General features: G+C 47.0%; 2 protein-coding genes across 7 annotated transcripts in view; both read left to right on the top strand.

The window, feature by feature from the left end:
• The window catches only part of SAG (S-antigen visual arrestin), a 35,345-nt gene extending 31,988 nt beyond the window's left edge, over positions 1-3,357 (top strand). For both annotated transcript variants that reach the window (XM_059730880.1, XM_059730879.1), the window contains one exon: positions 1,100-3,357. In XM_059730880.1, coding sequence (XP_059586863.1) covers positions 1,100-1,119 — 20 coding nt within the window. In that variant the 3' untranslated portion in view covers positions 1,120-3,357. The remainder of the gene's footprint in view (positions 1-1,099) is intronic.
• A 5,525-nt stretch (positions 3,358-8,882) lies between these two features.
• The window catches only part of DGKD (diacylglycerol kinase delta), an 81,567-nt gene continuing 70,595 nt past the window's right edge, over positions 8,883-19,854 (top strand). For 3 of the 5 annotated variants that reach the window (XM_014598979.3, XM_019486105.2, XM_059730881.1), the window contains exon 1: positions 8,885-9,039. In XM_014598979.3, the coding sequence (XP_014454465.2) occupies positions 8,896-9,039 (144 nt within the window). In that variant the 5' untranslated portion in view covers positions 8,885-8,895. Of the gene's footprint in view, positions 9,040-19,854 lie in introns of all 5 variants that reach the window. The other 2 variants (XM_059730882.1, XR_009463431.1) reach the window with 2 other exon arrangements.

Below are 19,854 nucleotides of genomic sequence, written 5' to 3' on the forward strand. Positions count from 1 at the left end.
ACACAGTGACAGACCAGTTAAAAGGAACATCATGTCCCATAAGCACTGCTGTCTCTGTTTGGTACTGTGGGCAGACACCTTTCACACCAGTTGTTTCTAGCAAGCCAAAGTAGGAAGGTCTGTCTTTGCTCTTCAGCCCCTTTGATGTTTGGGCTATGCTGCCAGAGCATTTTTCCACTAAAAAGACCTGTGTTTTGCTGCTTCAGGGCCCCCTCCCCATACATGTGCACTGGAATAATTAGCAATGCAAGACTTTTCTGGGCTGCTCAAGAAAACACCACCCAACATATTTTTCTCTTCTCATTTTATAAGTGATCCCCCTATTTAGCTCTGGAGTGTGAACAGTCACCATTCTAACCACCTTGTGTGTCTTTTTTTCCCTGCCTTTACTGCATGCTGATAATTACAGGGAAGGAGAGGTAAGATGTTTTTAAATGATGTCACACTGGTCATTTTATCCATTGGATCTCTTGTACTCCCCAGAAGATCTGTCTGGAAGCTCTTAAAATAGCAAGAGCATGATGTGACAGGTTCCTAATTCTATTTAACAAACACCTTTCAAGGCTGCAGTTTATCTAGCTACAGATGGTAGATATTCTGCTGGAGTGGCTATGACACAAAATGTAGCAAACTGTAACAGCTGTTGTCCAGATGGGTGTGGAAAGCAGCTGATTGGTGCCACCTCAGCTGACTCAACCAGGTGATGGTTCTGAAGGGACCTGACCCAAAGCCCAGTAGCATAGCTGGGACAGGATAAGCGGGGCACTAACTCCAGTGCTGAATGGCCTCTGGGGAGCCTGCACAGCAGTAGCAGCAACAGCTGGGGTCCAGGGAGCCTGTGTGATGGTGCCAGTGGCAGCAGCAGCTGCCAGTGTCCATGAGATCCTAATGGTCAGGTAAGGCTCTTCATTGCTTGGCACTCCCCCTATCCTCCAGCTGTCCAGTGCTAGGTAGATACCAAAGGAAACGTTAATAGAGACTCAAGGCAGCATGTAAAACTGGAGAAGAAAAGCAAGGAGCAAAGGTTCCCAGCGTAAAGCTGTGCTATATTCAAAGGGTTTGTGCAGGCTTAAAGGGGCCTATTTTTCCTTCATTTCAGTGACCCGGATACAGAACTAGTATTCGAGGAGTTTGTTGATCAACAGGTGGATGATGCAGCTGAGGACGGAGCTGAAGATGAAGAAAAGGCAAATGAGTGACTGGAAGAACCAGCCACCAGAGGAGCTATGGGGTCTGGCATTAGTTACGAATGCATTAGGCCATAGCTTTTAGATATATTAAACTGTCAGTTCTTGACACTATAATGCAACATCCATGGATAGGTTGTTAGCAATAGGGCTCCAACTTGGGATCTGTAGATCTAACACCATGAGCCTCTATTGCCAGAGTGGTAGCTCCATTAGCTAAAAGATATAGCAGACTCAAACCTTTCTGTGGTCCAGCTAGTAGAGAAGTAGCAAGACACATTACTCTCACCTGTTCATAACGCTACCAAATAAATTGGTTGGGTGCTGTCACAAAATGTTAAAACCTTGATCAACAGTGTGTCTGCTGTCAAGTTTTTTCCCGGCCTCACTTTGGATCAAGGAGCCACTGATTCTGAGTCCTCAGTTCACTGGTAAGAATCTATACTGCCCACTGTATGCATGGGAAGATTTAATTATACAGCTTGTGATCTGCGGCTTGGTTCAACTGACAGCAAAAGGACCTTTGGCACTGAAAGTGGAAACAAAGCTGTTGTATGGAATTCCATTTCCTCATCAGTGTGTAGTATTCTGCACCAAAAAACTTGCTGAGACAAGGCGGCAAGCCAATCCTTCTCTAAGTAACCTGCACAGGCTTTTATAATGTCAATCTTGCCCTCTTTCTGGGTTTGGTTTCTATGGAAATGCTCCCCCTGTGTCTTGTTGTTGTTTCTTGAGCAGCTTTATTGTCATCTCTCTTATTAATTTCACCAAGTTCCCAGCTGCATTTTATCATAGTAGGTCCAAAGCCTTTCCTAAGCAGCTTTCTGTAGGGTTTCAGGTCTAACATGATGGGTTAAATGACGATCCAGCCATGCCAATCCATTGCTCACAGCATCCAAGAGAACTATCTATCTCAAGCAGAAATGTTGGTTTCTGTGCTTCAGCTAAGATGCCAAAAAAAAAAAGGGCAAATGTCTGACCAGGTCAAATGGCCCATGGAGCTAGCATAATGACGACCTACCAGTTTCTGCAGCCAATGCAAGCCTACTAGCCCATTTGGCTAGCACAGTTAAAGCATACCAATTTCTGTAACATCACTTCCAGCGCCTTTGACTCCCCACTCTGTATGACCCGGTACCCATTTATAGCTGAGTCAGCTGTGGGCATTCTTCAGTACAAGTCCAGGATGAGATTTGAATTCACGCCTTTGGAGGTAAGACAAGACTATTTAAGTGCTCTGCTACCACTTTCTGGTTGATTAGTGATATGAGCCAATAAAAAAGTGTTATGTAAGCCACATTAGTACACTCCTGTAATACTACATTACAACACAAGACAACACTTGATTTTTGTTGCAGCTGTACTTTTCATATTAAATTTAAGTCAAATGGAGATGTGTTCAATTTATATTATTCTAAGTATGTGTTTTTTCTACTAAGAGATGTTGGTAGCCTCTTCCTCGTGTTCACTGGTAGCTGTAACCCCCCCCTGCTAGTTTCAGCATAGATTTTGGAGACTGATTGTGTGAAGAGTTCTAGAAAGATATTGTACCAATTTTTATCATTCAAAAGAACAACCCTGTGACCAGACTTAGTGGATCCATGGTTAATTAAGCCTCACTTACATAGATGGCCTGGTATCCAGATATAAGATAGTCTTGGGGAAAAATTATGTGATGTATTTGAGATTTTTTTCACCAATCTTATTTCCACCATGAGTTTAGGTATGAAGCTTTCCACATATATATTTTGCCCGCAAATATTGCTGGCTATGGGAAAATAAAGCATTTTGTACCTCTGGCCTGCAAGATGCCCTCAGCTTTCGACTTTCCTCACCAAATCACCTGTGATGACAACACCCTGAAAGTGCATAGAACAAAATAAGAATTCACAGCACTGAATGAGAGGGGCAGGAAAGGACATGCACAAAAAAGTTATAAAAATTATACCCGTTTTCTCAACTTGGCCTAGAAAACCCTTGTATGATATTCAGCATTTCACTTAGTATTAGAAGTTTCAAACCCTTTCCTTGTGCTTCTATATAGGGAAGAAAATTCTGTTTGTTTAATCTGCTCATTATTGCTCAGCAAGGTAGGCTGGACTTCCTGTTCTCCTGACCTTTAACCAAAAGATGCTGACCTTTGTTAGTAATAAAGAGATCTTTGGTTTGAGTCATTTGCCTTTATCTTTCTTTCTTTTCTTCTTTTATTCTGACATTACATTATCTAAAAAATCAGAGCATTAGACTGACAGTGACATGGTTAAGACTGCAACAGAGTAAACCAATTTTCTGACCCTTGTCTTTTGATCTGCTAAGGTTCTGTTTATAGACCAAGATCCAAGTCCTTTCGCTCTGTAGAACACAGATTTAAATTTTGATACTTACGGCACATTTGTTCCAAGTAGGCAGTTTCATGTATGCTATAAAGTGTTTAAAGAGCCACATAATGCTGAAAGGATTTAAATTACCAGTCTTACTGTTGTGATCAATTGTGTTCCTCCTTCCTCAGTTCATCTCCTTCACAGCATAAGTCCTAAATGAAACACTGGACTCCTTAATTATTGCTATAAACCAGACATCCATATCTTATATATGCAGGTTTTCTTTTTCTGGCTACTGGGGGGTGGGTGCTTCATTGGTGGTTTGTCTAAATCTGATAGCACAGATATGAAGTATGATGTGTGGAAAGGCTGATTCAGAAAAGTTGTTTGTTTTTTTTTAAAGTGAAAAATAGCTTCCCCGCCACTAAATTTTTTGGACCCATTGGGAGCCTTGTGGGCCAGATGACATGGGTCTGCAGTCTGAGTGTTGAATACCCACCCTGTTTTAGGAGAAAAGACCTGCTTTATTATAATGAATAGGTAGAAGTGCAAAGGGGTTGGACCTGATGATCTCATGAGGTCCTTTCCAGCCCCTAATATCTATGAATGCAACTGTCAATCTATGAATAAGTGTTGTAGCCATGATGATCTAGAGCAGAGGTTCTCAAACTGTGGTCCATGGACCACCACTAGTCCACAAGTTCCATTCAGGTGGTCCACAGAAAGGTTGCGGAACAATCAAGAATACCTGTACTTGTAAGGTAAGACTACTGATATTAAAATATGAGTTGTGTGCTTTGATTTGTAGAACAAAAAACAGTTTAAGTGGTCTGCTGAGATCCTCAGCAATTTCCAAGTGGTCCATGGAAAAAAAAAATTTGAGAACCACTGATCTAGAGACTATGAGAGAAGCTAGGTTTATTTAGTAATACAGTGTTTTTTATTGGCCATACTGTACAGTTGGGAGAGATGATAGATAACCTCTTGGGCACAAGTGCCTGGCCTCAGGTCACTTTTTAATGAATGTGAGAAAGCATTCAGTTAAATTCTAAGGGCAGAGTTTAATGGTTGAAATCGATGGTTCTTTTACTACAGTGTGAAGATGTCATTGATCTATTCTCATTTTGTCTTATCAAAGACAAAACGTTGAAATGATGAGCCCTTCATTTTATCCTGAGGAATGGTATTTTCATGCTTTGAACCAATAGGACAAACCAAATTCAAAAGGGAGAAACCAAATAACCATGCCCCTGCCTGAAATTAACTGTTTTAACTCATTTTAACCTGTACAGGCAATGGGATAAACAGGCCTAAGGCACTGGACTGGGAATCAAAGGGCTGTGTCCTGGCTTTGCCATTGCTTTCTTACATGGATTTTGGCAAGTCACTTCAAGTTCTCAGGGCAGGGATTCTTGCTTTTTCTGTTGGCACAGCACCTACTACAATGGATGCCATTCTCACTAAGGGCCTAACCTATTGTAATGCAAAAGCGAAATTGTTTATGGCCTTTGTCTTGACCATCCTGTAGACATGACCACACTGCAGCTGTAGGGGCTCATAAAATGCTATGGTGCGTACAGGTGGGGCATAAAAGCTCCTTACAGAAACCTGCAATGGCAGTTTATTGGACAGTCAAGCAAATGTATGCTTCTTAGCACTGGAATTTCTTAAAGGATTCATTAACTTTGTTCTTTCATGACTCAGTCTTATCTATACAGGCAGTCATAAATTGACATCCTGTTTCAACTTTCTGACGTCAATTTCGACTTTACAACGCTTGATCTGATGTGACGCCATGCCAGCGAACAAATTGCTGTGTCACCCATCCCCATGGAGAATATCTGTCCAAACTTGCTTGGGCACTTTCTTTAAGAAAGCAGCCAAGACTCCAGAAAAACCTGTAGCCAAGACTCCTGAGAAGAATCCAGCCAAGAGCCCTTCAAAAAGTCCAGCAAAGTCACCTCAAAGAAGTCCTTCCAAATCAATATGATTGCTATTTACAATATAAATACATTAATGTAGCTATATTACTCATCTATAATTGATTGAGTACAAAATTCTGGGTTATTTTTGGTGAAAACAGGGTATCAGGCCTTGGTTCAGGAACCAATCCCCCATTTATAACATTGTTTCCTATAGGAAAATCAATTACAAGTTACAATGTTTCGATTTAAGATGCTGTTTTCAGGAACCAATTGTGTCATTAAGTCCGAGGACTGCCTGTACTGCAGATGGGGCAAATACCCCACTTGCTTAAGGGAAAAGGCTAAACTTTTCATCCTACCCTGAAGAAGAGCATTTGATGTTTTGACCCAGCAGGGGAAACAAATTTGAGAGGAAGGGGTCCGTTAACTGTGTCCTGGTGATCTCAATTGATAGGCTTCCCCCAGAGTCACTTACTTATCCAAGTTGCAAAGCCAGACTTTTCCTGGGGCAGCAGCTTTCTCTTAGTCATTCTGGCTAAGTACAGACAGTCAAAAAGCCTGGGGCTATATCGATTTGGTCATTGCAGGTTAGTCTAAGCTACAAAGATTGAACCAATAAGCAAATGAACAGTCATCCACTTTTGATTCCATAAATGCAGCCTGATGCCTGCAGTCGTTCAAGCCAGAAGCCAGGGGGTGGTAGAGCACAGCTCTCTGGGGCACAGCCAGCATGAGCTGTATGTCCACTTCCTCTTCCTGCTGCCCCCAAGATCTCAAATTTACAGTCCAGACTCACAACAACTCTGAAGGGTTGCTCATCACTTCCTCTTCCTGCTTCCAGGTACCTCTGGGATTTGTTCACACTTGCAGCCAGCACTAAGTAAGCAGGGCAGGTCAGCTTAGTACTTGGGAGAAGAGAAGCTTAACTCCCCTCCCTGGCCCCAGACCCCAGCAGGGCTGAGGCAAACCAACTCCAGTGGCACCACAGCCTCAGTCAAGTTGCAGCTGGCCTCAAGGTAAAGCATCTTGCCCACAGAGCACAAGAAGGAGAGCAATCCTGGCCTATAGCCTATCCCCACCCTAGGAAAAGATCTCCAACTTCTGCAGACTGATCTGTGGCTTGAGGATCAGGCTCTTAAGTCACCTCAAGATCCATTAACAAGGGGTGCAAGAGATCATCCGTGTATCAAGGGGGAGGGGAGGGGGGGAGGTGTCAGTGAGCCAGCCACTGAGCCAGTCTTCACTACTTCAGCTAGGGAGCACAGCAAAACAGCCTGGAACTTTCCTCAATGTCCTGTGTAGATAAGCGATGGACTAAGATGACAGCTGGAAATGTTGACATAATTTCAGTGGGGATGCACTGAGATCTTAGTGCTTTTCTTAATTGGTGCTCACACAGATCGTTGTAACTTTGCATTGCAGTAAGAAAAGATTAAAACTTCTGGCCACCAGCTGGTGCTGGAAGGTTGATAACAGCGAGAAGTTTTCTATCAGAAGCTAAGGAGGATTGTGATGTGTATATATACCAAAGTGTATGTAACAGTGGGAGAATACACTCTTCTGTGGGATGGGGAATTGCAGCCCAGCCAACCAGATCAGCTGTCAGTAAATGTTTTGAGCCTATTTCTTATTTTATCAGCCAGATCATCCTAAGCCCTTAACTTTCTTTTATTTACATACAGCCTTTAGTACAGTTCTTCTCTAAGATGTCCCTTCAAATGATTCCTCCTCTACTGTGTATTCTTGTGATTTTTTTTATTTTTTTTTTTTTTGCAAGTCTCTTGCTATTTGGTGATTTTTCTAAAACTCCAGTTTCCTGGAGTACTGTGAGGTTGGGGGAAAAACCTTCATCTTTTCTTAAAGGCTTCAAACACAAAACTCAAGAGAACAAACAGAAAGAAACCCAGGTATATTACTACTTTAAAAAGCGTGTGAGACTTCAGTCCTAGTATTTTAGCCCTGGCATGCTTTTTTGATATTTGAGATTGACAATTCCAGGACTGCATGTTTTAAACAATAATTGGGAGGGTGCATCTCTGTGTGTGTAAGTGGACATCTCTGAACCACAAGGGTGAAGACTGTTGAAGCTTTTGTATGAAATGGTACCCAATAGTAAAGAGTTTCCATTTTGTGTGTCAGTTTAAATGAATGATGTGGGAGCTGGGGTAGACACTCTGCTCTTCTCCCAGCAATGAACGATGGATTCCCCAAGCCCCACATTAGCTTTTCTCACCCCACACACATCTGCTTCAGCATGCCGGTGGTGGCAGCAGTCTCTTGATTTGCGGATGATCTCTTCCACCCCTCATTAGTGGGTCTTGAGGTGACTTGAGCCACAGATCAGTCTGCAGATGTTAGAGGTCCTTGCGGGGGGGGGGGGGGGGAGATAAGTTGTAGGCCAGCATTGCTCTTTTTTTTCCTTCCTCCATTCTCTTTCTTGTGCTCTGAAGGCAAGACACTTTACCTTGAGGCAGGCTGCAACTTGGCTGAGGCTGTGGTGCCACTGGAGTTGGTTTGCCTCAGTGTGAAGCCCTGCTGTGCCCTGTGTGTGGCTCCCCAGCTTTGGGGGTAGCATCAGTCATGCTGCCTGGCTCCCTATCTGAGGCACTGGGGGTGCAGCACCAGGGTTTCTTTACAACCTCTTCCCAACCAAAGGCCTGGTGTTGCAGGGAGGCAAGAGGGCTGGGCTGGGCCTGGCTGTGGGCATGTGAGGGAAGCCCAGGGAAAGGAGGAAGAAAACCCACCTTCAGCCCAGTTCCTCTCCTGCCTGCACTGCCAGGATGAGGGGGTGATAGGAGCTGCAGTGGGCCTGGCTTGGCTTCTCCATGGCAGGTGGGAGCCGTGGGGTCCTGTGCCCACTCCTCTACTTGTGTCCCAGGTCAGCCCTGGTGCGTGGAAGAGCTGCCCCCCACCCTCCCAGGGGGCAGCGCGTGGGGGGCACTGCTCGACACCAGGGCAGGGCTGTTCCCTGTATGTGCCTACATGCATGCACGTGATGTTGCTGTCGCAGGTCCGGGTGCGCAGCCTGTGCATGCACTCCCTTCACATGTATGCATGCCTCCAAGTGCTCCCTTGGCGTGCCTACACGGGCTGAGGGGGCCGCAGTCTGCTTATTACAGGCTTCAGGGAGTAAAGGCTTTCTGGGAGGCATGACCGCTTGCACTGATGCACCTCCGCTGAGCCAGCTCCTGCCCCCGACCCCGTTAGGGCAGTGCGGTCTAAAGCAGCGCCTGCTTGCACACGTGTCGTGTCATGTCACGTCAACCTGCTTATGAGACATTGGAAATACGCGGGCAGCGACTGAGCGGGCAAGGCGCTTTTTCCAGCCGTCGGGGCGGGCGCACCCGCCGCCTGCCGCCAGGGGGCGCGTCACAGAGGGGCCCCTCGGCGCTGGCTCTGGCGCGGCGCGGGCTCGGGCCGCCAGGGGGCGCTGGCGGCGGCGGCCGGGGGTCTCTGTGCAGCATGGCGGCGGCGGGCGTCTCGCAGCCCCAGGCCGGGGTCGCCGCCGCCGCCGAGGAGTCGTCGGACAGCGAGCCCGAGCAGGAGCCCGGTGCGCCGCAGAAGCTCATCCGCAAGGTCTCCACGTCCGGCCAGATCCGGCAGAAGGTGCGCGGCCGGGGCTGGGGCGGGGGGCGCGGGCCAGGCCTCGGGATCCGCTTCCTTCTCCCCCCTCCCCCTCCGCCGCCCCTTCCCGGGCCCGCCAGGCCCCGCCCCCGGGTGGCACTGACAGGACCCCGGTGCTGCCCCTCCCGCGGCACCTGCCCCTGCGGTGCCCCCCGCTGTCCTGGCGCGGGCAGCCGTGGAGCCCCTTTCCCCCGCGGGGCTGAGGGCGTCAGGCACAACTTGTCCCTGTGCGGGCGGCAGGGCAGAGTGCTGTGCCCACCTGGCAGCAGCACCCTCCACATGATGCCGCCAGCAGCCTCCCCCCTCCTCCGCCCCCAGGGAGGGTCGCTCTCATGTATTCAGTCAGCACAGGCCCCATGGGGTCCCTTCTTGCCGCCGGGTGCCCGGTGCCATGTGCTGTTTCCTGCTTGCGGGGACCTCGAGGCATCTGCGTGGGGCAGGGGCGATGGTTCGGTTGCTGTGGCCCCCCAAGTGGAAGAGCCTGCTGTGGTTCAGCAAGACCCCAGCTCTGCTCTGGCTGCAGGGGGTTTGGTCCTGTCTGTGGGCGAGCTGGGAAGGCCGAGGCCTTTCTAGCGGTCTACATCCCGGGGCACTGAAGGGTAAAAGCCCACGGCCGGATGATCCCTGCAGCCTGCCAAGTGGTGCCGGCAGCCTGGGGATCTTGCATGAATCAGGAGGAAGGATGCAGCCGTCTCACCAGTGGATGTGGCTTTAATATCTCTGCATTGTTGTCGGCGATAACACAAGGACAAAGCCTTTCCCAACAGGAGACTGGGAGCCTTCCCCTCCCTTACTGCAAGGTGATAGGCGCCTCAGTTAAAATAAATCTGAACTCTTCCCCACATCCCAACTTAATCACTTACCATGTTTTACATCATTTCCTACGTCAGCAGGGCTGGAAAAAGCCTAAACCAGCCACTTGTGCTATGTGAACATAAACATGTTAAGAACAAGGATTATAAACAGAAATTTTCTATAGCCATTAAGCCTTCCTTACTTAAATCCACAGATTTCAATTCAGGAATGTCTGGTTTTCCAAATACCTCTGAGTGTTAACATTATTGAGGACTGTTCCATTCTACTTTTGCACCTCTTCCTCCTCTTTTTCTTTTCTTTTAACATTTTCATGCTCTTTTCTTCCTGTACTGCCACAAGGTACCCTTTATTTTGTCCTGAGTGGTGGGGGAAAAGAGAAGACCCAGAGCCAAGAGTAGCCATAGTCATGACAGGATTTATCAGAAGTTCAGGCAGCTGCCTTCATTTTACAAAGCCAGGCTTAATTTCGAACTCAGCGTTTTTGGCTGTTGAACACCATAGCACAGCTGTTGAGAGCTTTGGGAGTCGTTCAGCAGGTCTGTCAAAATGACAGGAAGAAGCACATGGCAGAATGGTTTCTCATGCCCCGAGGACATCAATCTGTTCTAACTACATCTCTTTGCCCTAAGGCTGTTCTTACAGTTAAATCGCCTTAGGACTTTACTGGGCTTACTAGAAACGGTCATAGTACAGCATGTCCACGGCTTTGACTGTCCTGTGGCCCATCAGTTCCTCTTTACTTGTTGATTACAGTAAATTCTGCATCTATGTTTTGCTTCCTGTACTCCAGCCATCTGCAAAGTATTTTTTTTTCCTCTTTCTCCTCAGTGGACCAGAACAACTGTAGGTTAAGGCAGATGTCTTGCTTACAAGTGCATTAACTTTCAGTTCAACTATTTCTAAACCCACATAGTGCTTAAGTGCTTTGGTGGTGAAATACACATACGTGGTAAGACTGTGGGGCAAATGGTATTGGAACATTAAGCAATGTGTGTTGTGTTAATGTGGGAGTCATTAGTGTTAACGTGATCTTTTCACCATGTGACACTAAACAGTTAATCAGGTTTCAGTATTTGGAATACAGAGACCTCGTCTACATTTGTTCTATGGCAAACAGTCATATGTATAAATCTGTTTAAGTTTAATTAAAAATACAGAAAAAGATGGAAAGTCCATTAAAACATTTTACCTGTAAATATTAAGGCTCTCATTCAAATACCATCCCTTTTTCCTTTTATTTTAGCTGCAGAGAGATTTAATTGGGAAGAAGCACCTTGTTTGATGGTCTTCAAATAGGTGTCCTTTTTGGGACAGAGAAAGAGAGAGAGGCAGGAGAAAGTCAGTGGAAATGGTGTTGATCTGCTTTTGTAGCTGTTATTGTTGGAGTCTGATCTGGCTTCCTTGAAGACAAAACAACACACACATGCAGAGAAAAAAAGAGAAATGATAGGAAATTCATCTGTTTGTGATGCTGACTCATACTTGCAGTTTCCTTGCTGGAAAAATATGGGAATATCCCACGTTCTTACCAGGATTTTCAAGACCTAGCAAACTTGTACCAGCATCAGGCTGTTTAAGGTTTTGCTTTCAGCTGGCTCTTCATGTCCAGGCAGAAGAAGCCACCTTTTTTTGGCCAGCCACCGTGGCCAGCTAGCCCCAGACTCTCTAAGGTGAGACGGTGAGATACTGGAGAAGCTATAAGGTAGGGAAGGAAGGGCATATGTGAGGGAGGATGAGACACAAGAAGAACAGGTGTCCCATTCCAGATGGCATTCATTAAAGGTGCACCAATACATTGGTCCAATATTGGATCAGCACCAATATAAAGAAAATTGGCTGTATCAGAAATCAGCCCGATGTGGCCGATAAATGCCCACGCATGTGCACAGCCACAGTGCAGCCTGTAGGCAGTGTGGAGCGCAGCCCAGCAGCTCAGAGAGCTGCATGCAGCTAGTAAGTCTGTTGTAGTGGAAGGGGAGGGGAGGGAGAGTGGGGGGCAGATCAGTGCCCCCCGCGGTGAGGGGGGAGTGGGGCTGGAGCTGGGGCACATGCTGCCCAGGTGGGCAGGGTGGGGCACGGGACAGCTGTGGCTCATCTGGGGGGGGAGGGGGGGGGCTGCAGCTGCAGGCTGGGGCTGCTCCATGCTCTTCTTGGCACATAGGGGCTGCGCTTGGAGTGGGTGGCAGCAGCTCTGGGTGGGGGTTATGGTGAATTTGGGGTGGGTGCAGCCCCTCCTGGTGCTGCCTCCCCTGCCCACCCCAGGCACACCCCCAGCCCAGCCCCCACCCGGTGTGGCCCCAGCCCGCAGCTGCCCCCCCCCCCCCCCCCCCCCCCCCCGCCCCCATGTGCCTTGTCAGGATGTGCACAGCAGCAGGAGCTTCTGTCTCTGCCCTGTGCCCCCTAGACAAGCCACAGCTCCCTCCAGCACCCTGCCCAAGATGGGCAGCGCCAGGCCCAGCCCTTGCCCCACTTCCTCACTGTAGGGGTCGTTAATCTGCACCCCCATGCCCCTCCCCTTCCATCACAACTGTCTTACCAGCTGCACACAGCTGTATTGAAAATCAAATTGGTATCAGCCAATATGTCTCCTTAAAAATCGGCTGTCGGTATTGGCACCCAGATTCTCTATCGGTGCACCCCTAACATTCAGGAATGGGATTAACCAATCCTTCTGGAGGTAGTGATGTCATCTGGGTCCCTCTGGCCTGGTCTGGTCAGAGTATCTCAGGATCAGAACAGTGGAGATGCAGTGGTTTTCTGGCAGATCTCATGGTCCTAGGAAACTGGGCATGACAGCCATGGTGGTAACGTTCCACCCCTTCCTTCCAGCATGGTTTCAGATTCTGAACCCCAAGGGTGCTGAGTGGAATAACCCACCTACTAATTTATTTTTTCACCAATTATATCTAATGTCCAGCATGCAAAAACAAGTTTCTGCTCTGCACTCCTCCTGTTTACCAGACACTTATCTCCGACCCATCCTTGGATGGGACTAGGAGTCTGTGCTGTTTGGACCAATATAATCTTTTGTCTTTTAACTCTTACTGACTTTCAATAACAGTTTTGTATAATGGGTACAGTTGGATTTCAGGTACCTTGAACAGCTTCAGGTATGCCTATGCTACTGGCTGCGGTGTCATGTAGAGAGACTTGAGCTAGCTTTAAGCTAGCTATCTACCTTATGTCCTTGAAGCAGTCTAGCACAGGGGTGGACAATTATTTGGGCCTGGGGGCCACATAGGGAGTTTTGATGAGTTGTCACAGGCCAGGTCACTCCAGGCTGGTCTCCATGGAGATCCCGGGATCATGGGGCGGAGATAGCATGGGGCCGGGGTGGAGTCCCAGTTCTGCAGGCAGGGATGTGCAGGGCCCTGGGGCAGAGCTGCAGTCTGGTCCCTGCATGCACTTGCCTTGTGGGGCAGGGGGATGTGTGTGCATGTGTGTTGGGGGGCTGCCTGGGTCCTAGGTTCTGGGAGCTGGTGAGGGAAGGGGCAGGGGGGGGTGTATGTGGCAGAGCTCATCTGGGTGGCATGGTCCGTGGCTGCCTCTGTGACACTGAAAGGGGCTGAGCCCCGCCTGCTCCTACCCAGGTCAGCCCACGCAGCTCTCCCTCCTGCCCCTGCTGGCCAGGCCCTGGCCAGTGTGCACAGCTTGCCAGTGGGGCTGCTTCCAGTGCGGCTGCACTGCCTGGATGCTGCTCAGCTCCCTTCGCCTCTAGCGGCAGCTCTTCCTCCTGCTCCTGGCCCTGCTGCGCCACTCTGGGTGGGGTGGAAGCTTCAGCCAGGCAGCTCCTTCCCTAGTACATGGGGCTTTGGCTCCAGCTCCTGGCTGCCTTCTACCCACTCCACCCACAAGTGGCTGCTCATCATGTCAGGTGGGCATAGTGGGTGGAAGGCAGCTGGGATCTGGAGCTAAAGCCCCACACGCTGCAGTAGAAGCTGCCTGGCTGAAGCTTCCTCCTTACCTGTAGTGGCGTGGCAGGGCAAGGGCAGGAGGAAGAGCCACTGCTGGAGGTGAGGGGAGCTGAGCAGCACCCAGGCGGTTGCAGCTGCACCAGAAGCAGCTCTTCCAGAAGTTGTGGCCACGGGCCAGATCCCGTGAATGTGCAGGTGGCCCCCATGGACAGGATCCAATCAGTTGGCAGGCCATATTTTGCCCACATCTAGTCTAGCAGCATGGAGATGCGTGTGATTACTCTCCTTTTCAGCAGCATAAACTACCCTGCCCTGAGCTCAGTGTTGTTGAGGCTAAAAACTGCTTTGAGTTTTGCTCTGCTGGCTGCACTACAACCTTCTAAAGCAGTAAGAACAGGTGAAGATTTGCTGTCCACAGCTACAGGCCTGCCTGATCCAAGAAAGGAAAAGAACTAGAAAAATGTGATTCTTCTATAAGAACTGAAAAGCCACTATAGAGTATAGACCTCTATACAACAGCAGTTGGTTATGATTCTCTTTGCCTCAAATAGAAGAGTTAGAAGCTGTAAGAAAAAGACATCCCAGAAGTGCCCTGAGGCAGTAAAGTGGTGAGAAAACCAGTGCTGCCTGTCCTCTGCCAGTAGCTGGAGGGGTGCTGCTTTTATGCTAGTGCTCTTACTGATGCTAACATTGGTTCCCCTGAACTATAATAGTCCTGGTGGGAAATTACAAATCCCCAACACACAGTGCCTAGGAGTGGCAGAAGAAATGCAAAGCATGCCTTTGCTGCATCAGTGGTACCCCAATGATAAGGAGAGAGGTATGGGGGAGAGAGACGTCCTTCTCTACACCTTGGGTGAGTTTTCAGGGCAGCTGAAACTGTTGAGACTGACTGTTTTCACTGCTTCAGGGCATGGTGTACAGCAATGAAAGTGACCAAAAGAAGGTAATTTTAACTTTGTTGCTGACACTCAGTGGACAGTGGAAGTTTCCTTTTTATGTCTGCCAAGAAAATTTTTCATGCCTTCCTTTAATGAGCTAAATGAAAACATGGGGAACCTAAGGAGTTCACCAGTTCAATATAGAACATTACGGTGAGAAACAGTACATTTCAACCAAGTAGTCTAAAATAAATGTGTTAAAAATATTAGGGGATTATGTGTTTTGAAGAGTTTGTGGGTTAGTTTAATAAGTGTCTTGTCTGTAGTTTTCTCCATTGCAGTGGACATTGCATCTCTCAATGCAGTGCTGCCTTGACAGAGTAGCTCTAGAAGCAAGTGTTTTAGAACAGGGCTGTCCAACTAGTAGCTCATGGGCCACATGCAGCTTGCAAGGGGTTAATGTGCGGCTGCTGCTCCCCTCTGGTTACAGCCAGTCTCCAGACTCCCCCTCTCACTCCCTTCCAGCTGCCTTTTCCTGCCTTCATCCCAGGGGTTGAGGCAGTGTGACAGTGCAGCAGGGAGCTGAGGGTGAGCCATGTGTGGGGACTGCAGTGGGAAAAGTCTCCATGCTTCCACACCGTATGCGGCCCCCGCAGGCTTAGAAGTTGGACAGCCCTGTTTTAGTAGCATTGCATGTCAAAGATTGGAGTAGCTTTCTACTACAATTTGAGTAGGGACTAGGAGACATATACGTAAAACAAAGCTGTTTGTTATGAAATATCAAGTGCAGGTTTAGGACTACTATAAAACTGGTCTACCAAGTTTTCAGACTTCTTGCAATCTAAACCAAGCAGTTCAAGCACACATTGCCACAACGTGAGACAGGTAACCTCTTTGAATAACATCACATACTAGGCCAATTCGCCTCTCAGATTGAAGAAGAACAGAGTTCTTAGTATTTGTAACCTTTACATGAAATCTACATTAACTATTGCACATGCTTTTTCAGCTGCATCTACACTGACAATTTTTTGGGAAGTTTCCCATCAATGTATTACCATTGATGCCCTGTGAATTTGCATCACTGCTGGAGATCTTCGGATGCAGTATGAGACCAACAGCTGTTACTTCCTTTAAAAAAACAAAACACCCCAAACCACACACACTTGCAGCTTTTCTCATTCTTTCTAACTTTAGTGTAGGTTCCAGGAATTCAAGAGCCAACATTTAAACTTCATATACTTTGTGAACACAGATTAATGCAGACCACATTGCCAAAAAGAACATCCTGAAACCAGCAATTATTCCCTCAAATAAAAATAGAGACAGTATAGAGCCAGCATATTAAACAGTACTTAGGTTCACATAAGGTTAATAAAAAAATATCTTTACAAAAGCTAACTCTGACAGTTGCATAGCTTTTCTTCTACCAAAGCCTCCAATTAACAGAAAGCCATTCGTGTTTTGAATTGGTTGATTGTCAGCTTATAAATCAAGATTTTAAAAGCCTAGCCCAGATCATCCATTTAGAAAAGTGAGTGCTAAATCATTTTTGGGGAGCAGAATCATTTTACTTTCTTTACTTATAAATCCATCTTGATTCCAAAAGAGAACAGCCAAGACACTGAGTATCTAAAAGAAAATACAAATGAGAGAGAGATTTTTTTGTATTCCCTTTCTTCCTTGGAAGCCTGGCTCTGCATACATGAGATAATGTAATAGCAGCAACAGAAGTTTCAGAAGGAAATACAAGTCAAACACACCACTCTCCTCTTGGTCCTTTATTTAGCAAGGTCTTTTTAGTTCATGAGCCTTTGTTTATTTAAGATATTTTAACCAGCTTTTCCTTTTAAGCTATTAGCTAACTTATTTTCTCCTGAGAGGGTACTAGTTTTTTAATTATAAAAATTTGAGTACAAACTTCTGAGGAAGAATCCTTTTTTGAGCACTTTAGTTTTGTCTGACATGATAATTGATTTACTTGTTAATATCAGATGAAATATATGCAGTTTCCTTATTTCACTGATGAAACTAAAAGAAACCTGCTGGCTCTCTTTTTTAAAGAAATCTTTTATATGCCTTACCTGTGAATTATCCCAGTAACCTAGTACTTCACAGTCTGTAGTTATTCTCCTGACATCCCATCATGGTGGGGAAACACTACCTTCATTTTCAGGTGGGGAACTGAGACATGAGTGACCTACCAGAAACCCCAAAGAAAGTCCGGGATGGAGCTAGGAATTGTTCAGCCTAAGGGTGAGGCCCTTACTGTTGGTCCTCCCTTTCTCTCCTATTATTCACTCTATTTCTTATAAAGAATATAGAAGCATGAAGCCAGGGTTCTGGGGAAAATGCATTGCCTGCTTTTAATAATTGCTACATCAGGAAGAAGGACCACTTGCATGCTTCTCAGTTAAGGTCTACAGCTCTGTCATTGACACACTTGGAAAAAAAATCACCATAGTGGGGCTATGCGCTTTCTATTGCTCCAGTAGCAGAAGGTTAACCAAGCACCCTTCCCAGGACTGTGCTGATTTTCCTTCAAATTGCCAGTGCAGAAATGAAGGATGTTTTGACAAAATCAGAAGTATTTTTAGCTTTCCAAAAGGACATTAAAAATGAGGGAACATTTAAAAATCAATTTGAAACTGTTTAAAGACAAGACTTTGAAGTAATTAAACTGAGGAGGAGAAAGTAGGCTTAAGTACTAAATAGTGTCTAATAACATTGGTTATTATGAAATCCTGAGATCAGCACATGTACATGGCAGCCAGGCAGCATGGAGAAAACTTCCCAGCATGGAAAAAGGGGGAATTGAGGTCCCCATAGTGAGGGAGAGAGTTGGGAACACAGTCCAGCCAGGGCAGCGTGGGGCTTGGGGCCCAGGGCCAGAATGCGTGGCTGCAGGGCCTGGGCAGGAAGGAGATGGAGCCGTGGGCAGCTTGTCCGGGGGCAGTGAGGAGGCTGGCTCCCAGCCACTGCGCACGCTCCCTGGGTTGGGGAGGGGCATAGTGACATGTGCTTCCCAGATTTGTGTGCAGGATGGGGGCACTGCTGCTGTGTGGGCAGGTGGTGCTTCGCCATTGTGGCAGCAGCACTGAGCTTTCCTACGCCGCTATGCCCTGCCATGCCAGGTCCCATCCATTAGGCTGTGGAGCTGCCTGTGGGGAGCCCTGAGCCTGCAGTGGGCAGCCTGCATCTGCCACGCACCATGGGCTCTCCTCCAGCTGTGCTGCTTGTGGGGGAAGGGCAGGAGGGGGATCCAGGATCTGCAGAATGACGCCTCCCATGGGCAGCAGCCAGGGCTCAGGTGCTGGTGGTGGGGCAGGGGGCCGTGGACCCAGGTCCCTGGCCCTGTAGCCGTGGCAGCCCAGGCCTCTTTTTGCAAGGTTGGGGTGGGGGCAGGGAGCTATGGGTGGGGAGTGAGAGGCACCAGCAGGGCTAGGGGAATTGTGAGTTGGGAGTGAGGGGTGCTGGGGGGCTGTGGCTCCTGAGTGAAGGGCACTATCAGGGCTGGGGTGCTGTTGGTTTGGAGTCAGGGCACCAGCAGAGCCAGAGGGCTGTGGCCTATCAGGGCTGCTCAGTGCCACAAAACAGTGGTGGGGGATGGGATGACAGCTGCAGCTGGACCCATGTCCTGATGAGCAAAGGGGGCAGGGGGAGCTCTGATTTTCCATGATTAAAAAACCCAAAATCAAGTACCAAAATTTATAGTTGTTTAGAATTTATTTTATTATAGTGATTGAGGCACTGGTAGATTTCCAAATTCTCATGCTTGTTCTAAATGGGTATAGTTCACATGTGTATAATCACAAAGGATTAGAATTATCCCTAACCTCTAGTCTGTACAGTAGTGTTCAGATATTTTAGCTGCTGTTTTGACCTTAGATATGTCTCTAGATGGATTTAAACTTCTATCTTTTGGCTTTGCCATAGCTGCTGAGTTGAGCTGAGTTTCATGCTCAGTTACTCCATCTGGTAACGTGTTTTGGAAAGATGCTCAGAGTTTGTGGAAGGCACAGTGATGGTTTATGTAGCAGCTTGCAAGGAGGTACCCAATTTCCAACTCATTCTTTGTCAGGTTGTAGTGATGTGTTTTTTATTGTTGTAAAAACAACTTACTGTTGTAAGTGGCCGACCAGAATATTTGTCTTATTTTCAGTGCTTTGCTGGAAACTACCTGGCTAGACTCCTCTTACCAACTAGGTGATTGACTGATGTATTAGCATGTAAGGTTACAATCTAGATCAGACATTGCCTTGTGTTCTCTTGAGTTCCTCTCAGTGTTTATCTGTTTCCCCCAGATCTAAGAGCCCATACCCTCTTCACGACAATGTTGCTTAGAATCTCAGGACTGCCCTGTGGAATCTGGTCTTGGAGAGAGTCTGGGGCTTAGGTCCAAACCTTGTTTAATTGCAACAACTTTAAATGGTTAAACATGGGTTTAAAACACTATGAGTCAGTACGACGACGAAGTTCTAATTCAAGATGCATATTTTTTATTTTGAAAAAGTAACCTTGTTTTATGCATTTGATCTCAGGAGATTAATCTGTTGTTGCTAGCATGGGAGCTCTGGCTAAGCTGCTTTCCAGTAAGAATTGTCATTTGCTCTGAAGTTTGCTTGTGGCTGTATTTAGGGGCGCTCCTCCAAAAACAGCCAGGTGTTTGACTAGAAAATTCTACTTGGGTCTCTTTCAGGTGCTTAAGAGTTGATTAAAGAAGCAGAGGTGAGAGTTGATGGACCTGTCTTTTGCTCAGAAGGAAGAGACAGCAAATGATAGGGAAGGCTTTGGAAGATCTTCTCATAGAGTTGCTAGAAGGCTGCACTGTAGCCTTAGAGGGTTTTTTCAATTTTTTTATATAAAATCCTTTATCATAATTTTACTGTAAATAACTTCTGCACATTAAAACAAGAAGAAGGGCCTGTGGAAATCCCCTCCCATAGCGAAGGACTTGTTTTTGCTGAACAATTGACCCACTACCCTGGTATATAGTTTGGCACCAGAGCCAAGGTGGCTCACCTCTGATCCTCTTTTTTTTGGCTTTGATTCTGGATTCTTTTCGTTGTGAGATCACCTATAGTACATTGTTGTTCTTTTTATACTAGTGGAAGAACCCTTAATACTTTCTTCACCTTTCAAGAGCTTATTTATTTTCATTAGCAGCACAAATCTAAAGAACCAGC

Source organism: Alligator mississippiensis, chromosome 7 (assembly GCF_030867095.1).
Source record: "Alligator mississippiensis isolate rAllMis1 chromosome 7, rAllMis1, whole genome shotgun sequence".
Lineage (NCBI taxonomy): Eukaryota > Metazoa > Chordata > Crocodylia > Alligatoridae > Alligator > Alligator mississippiensis.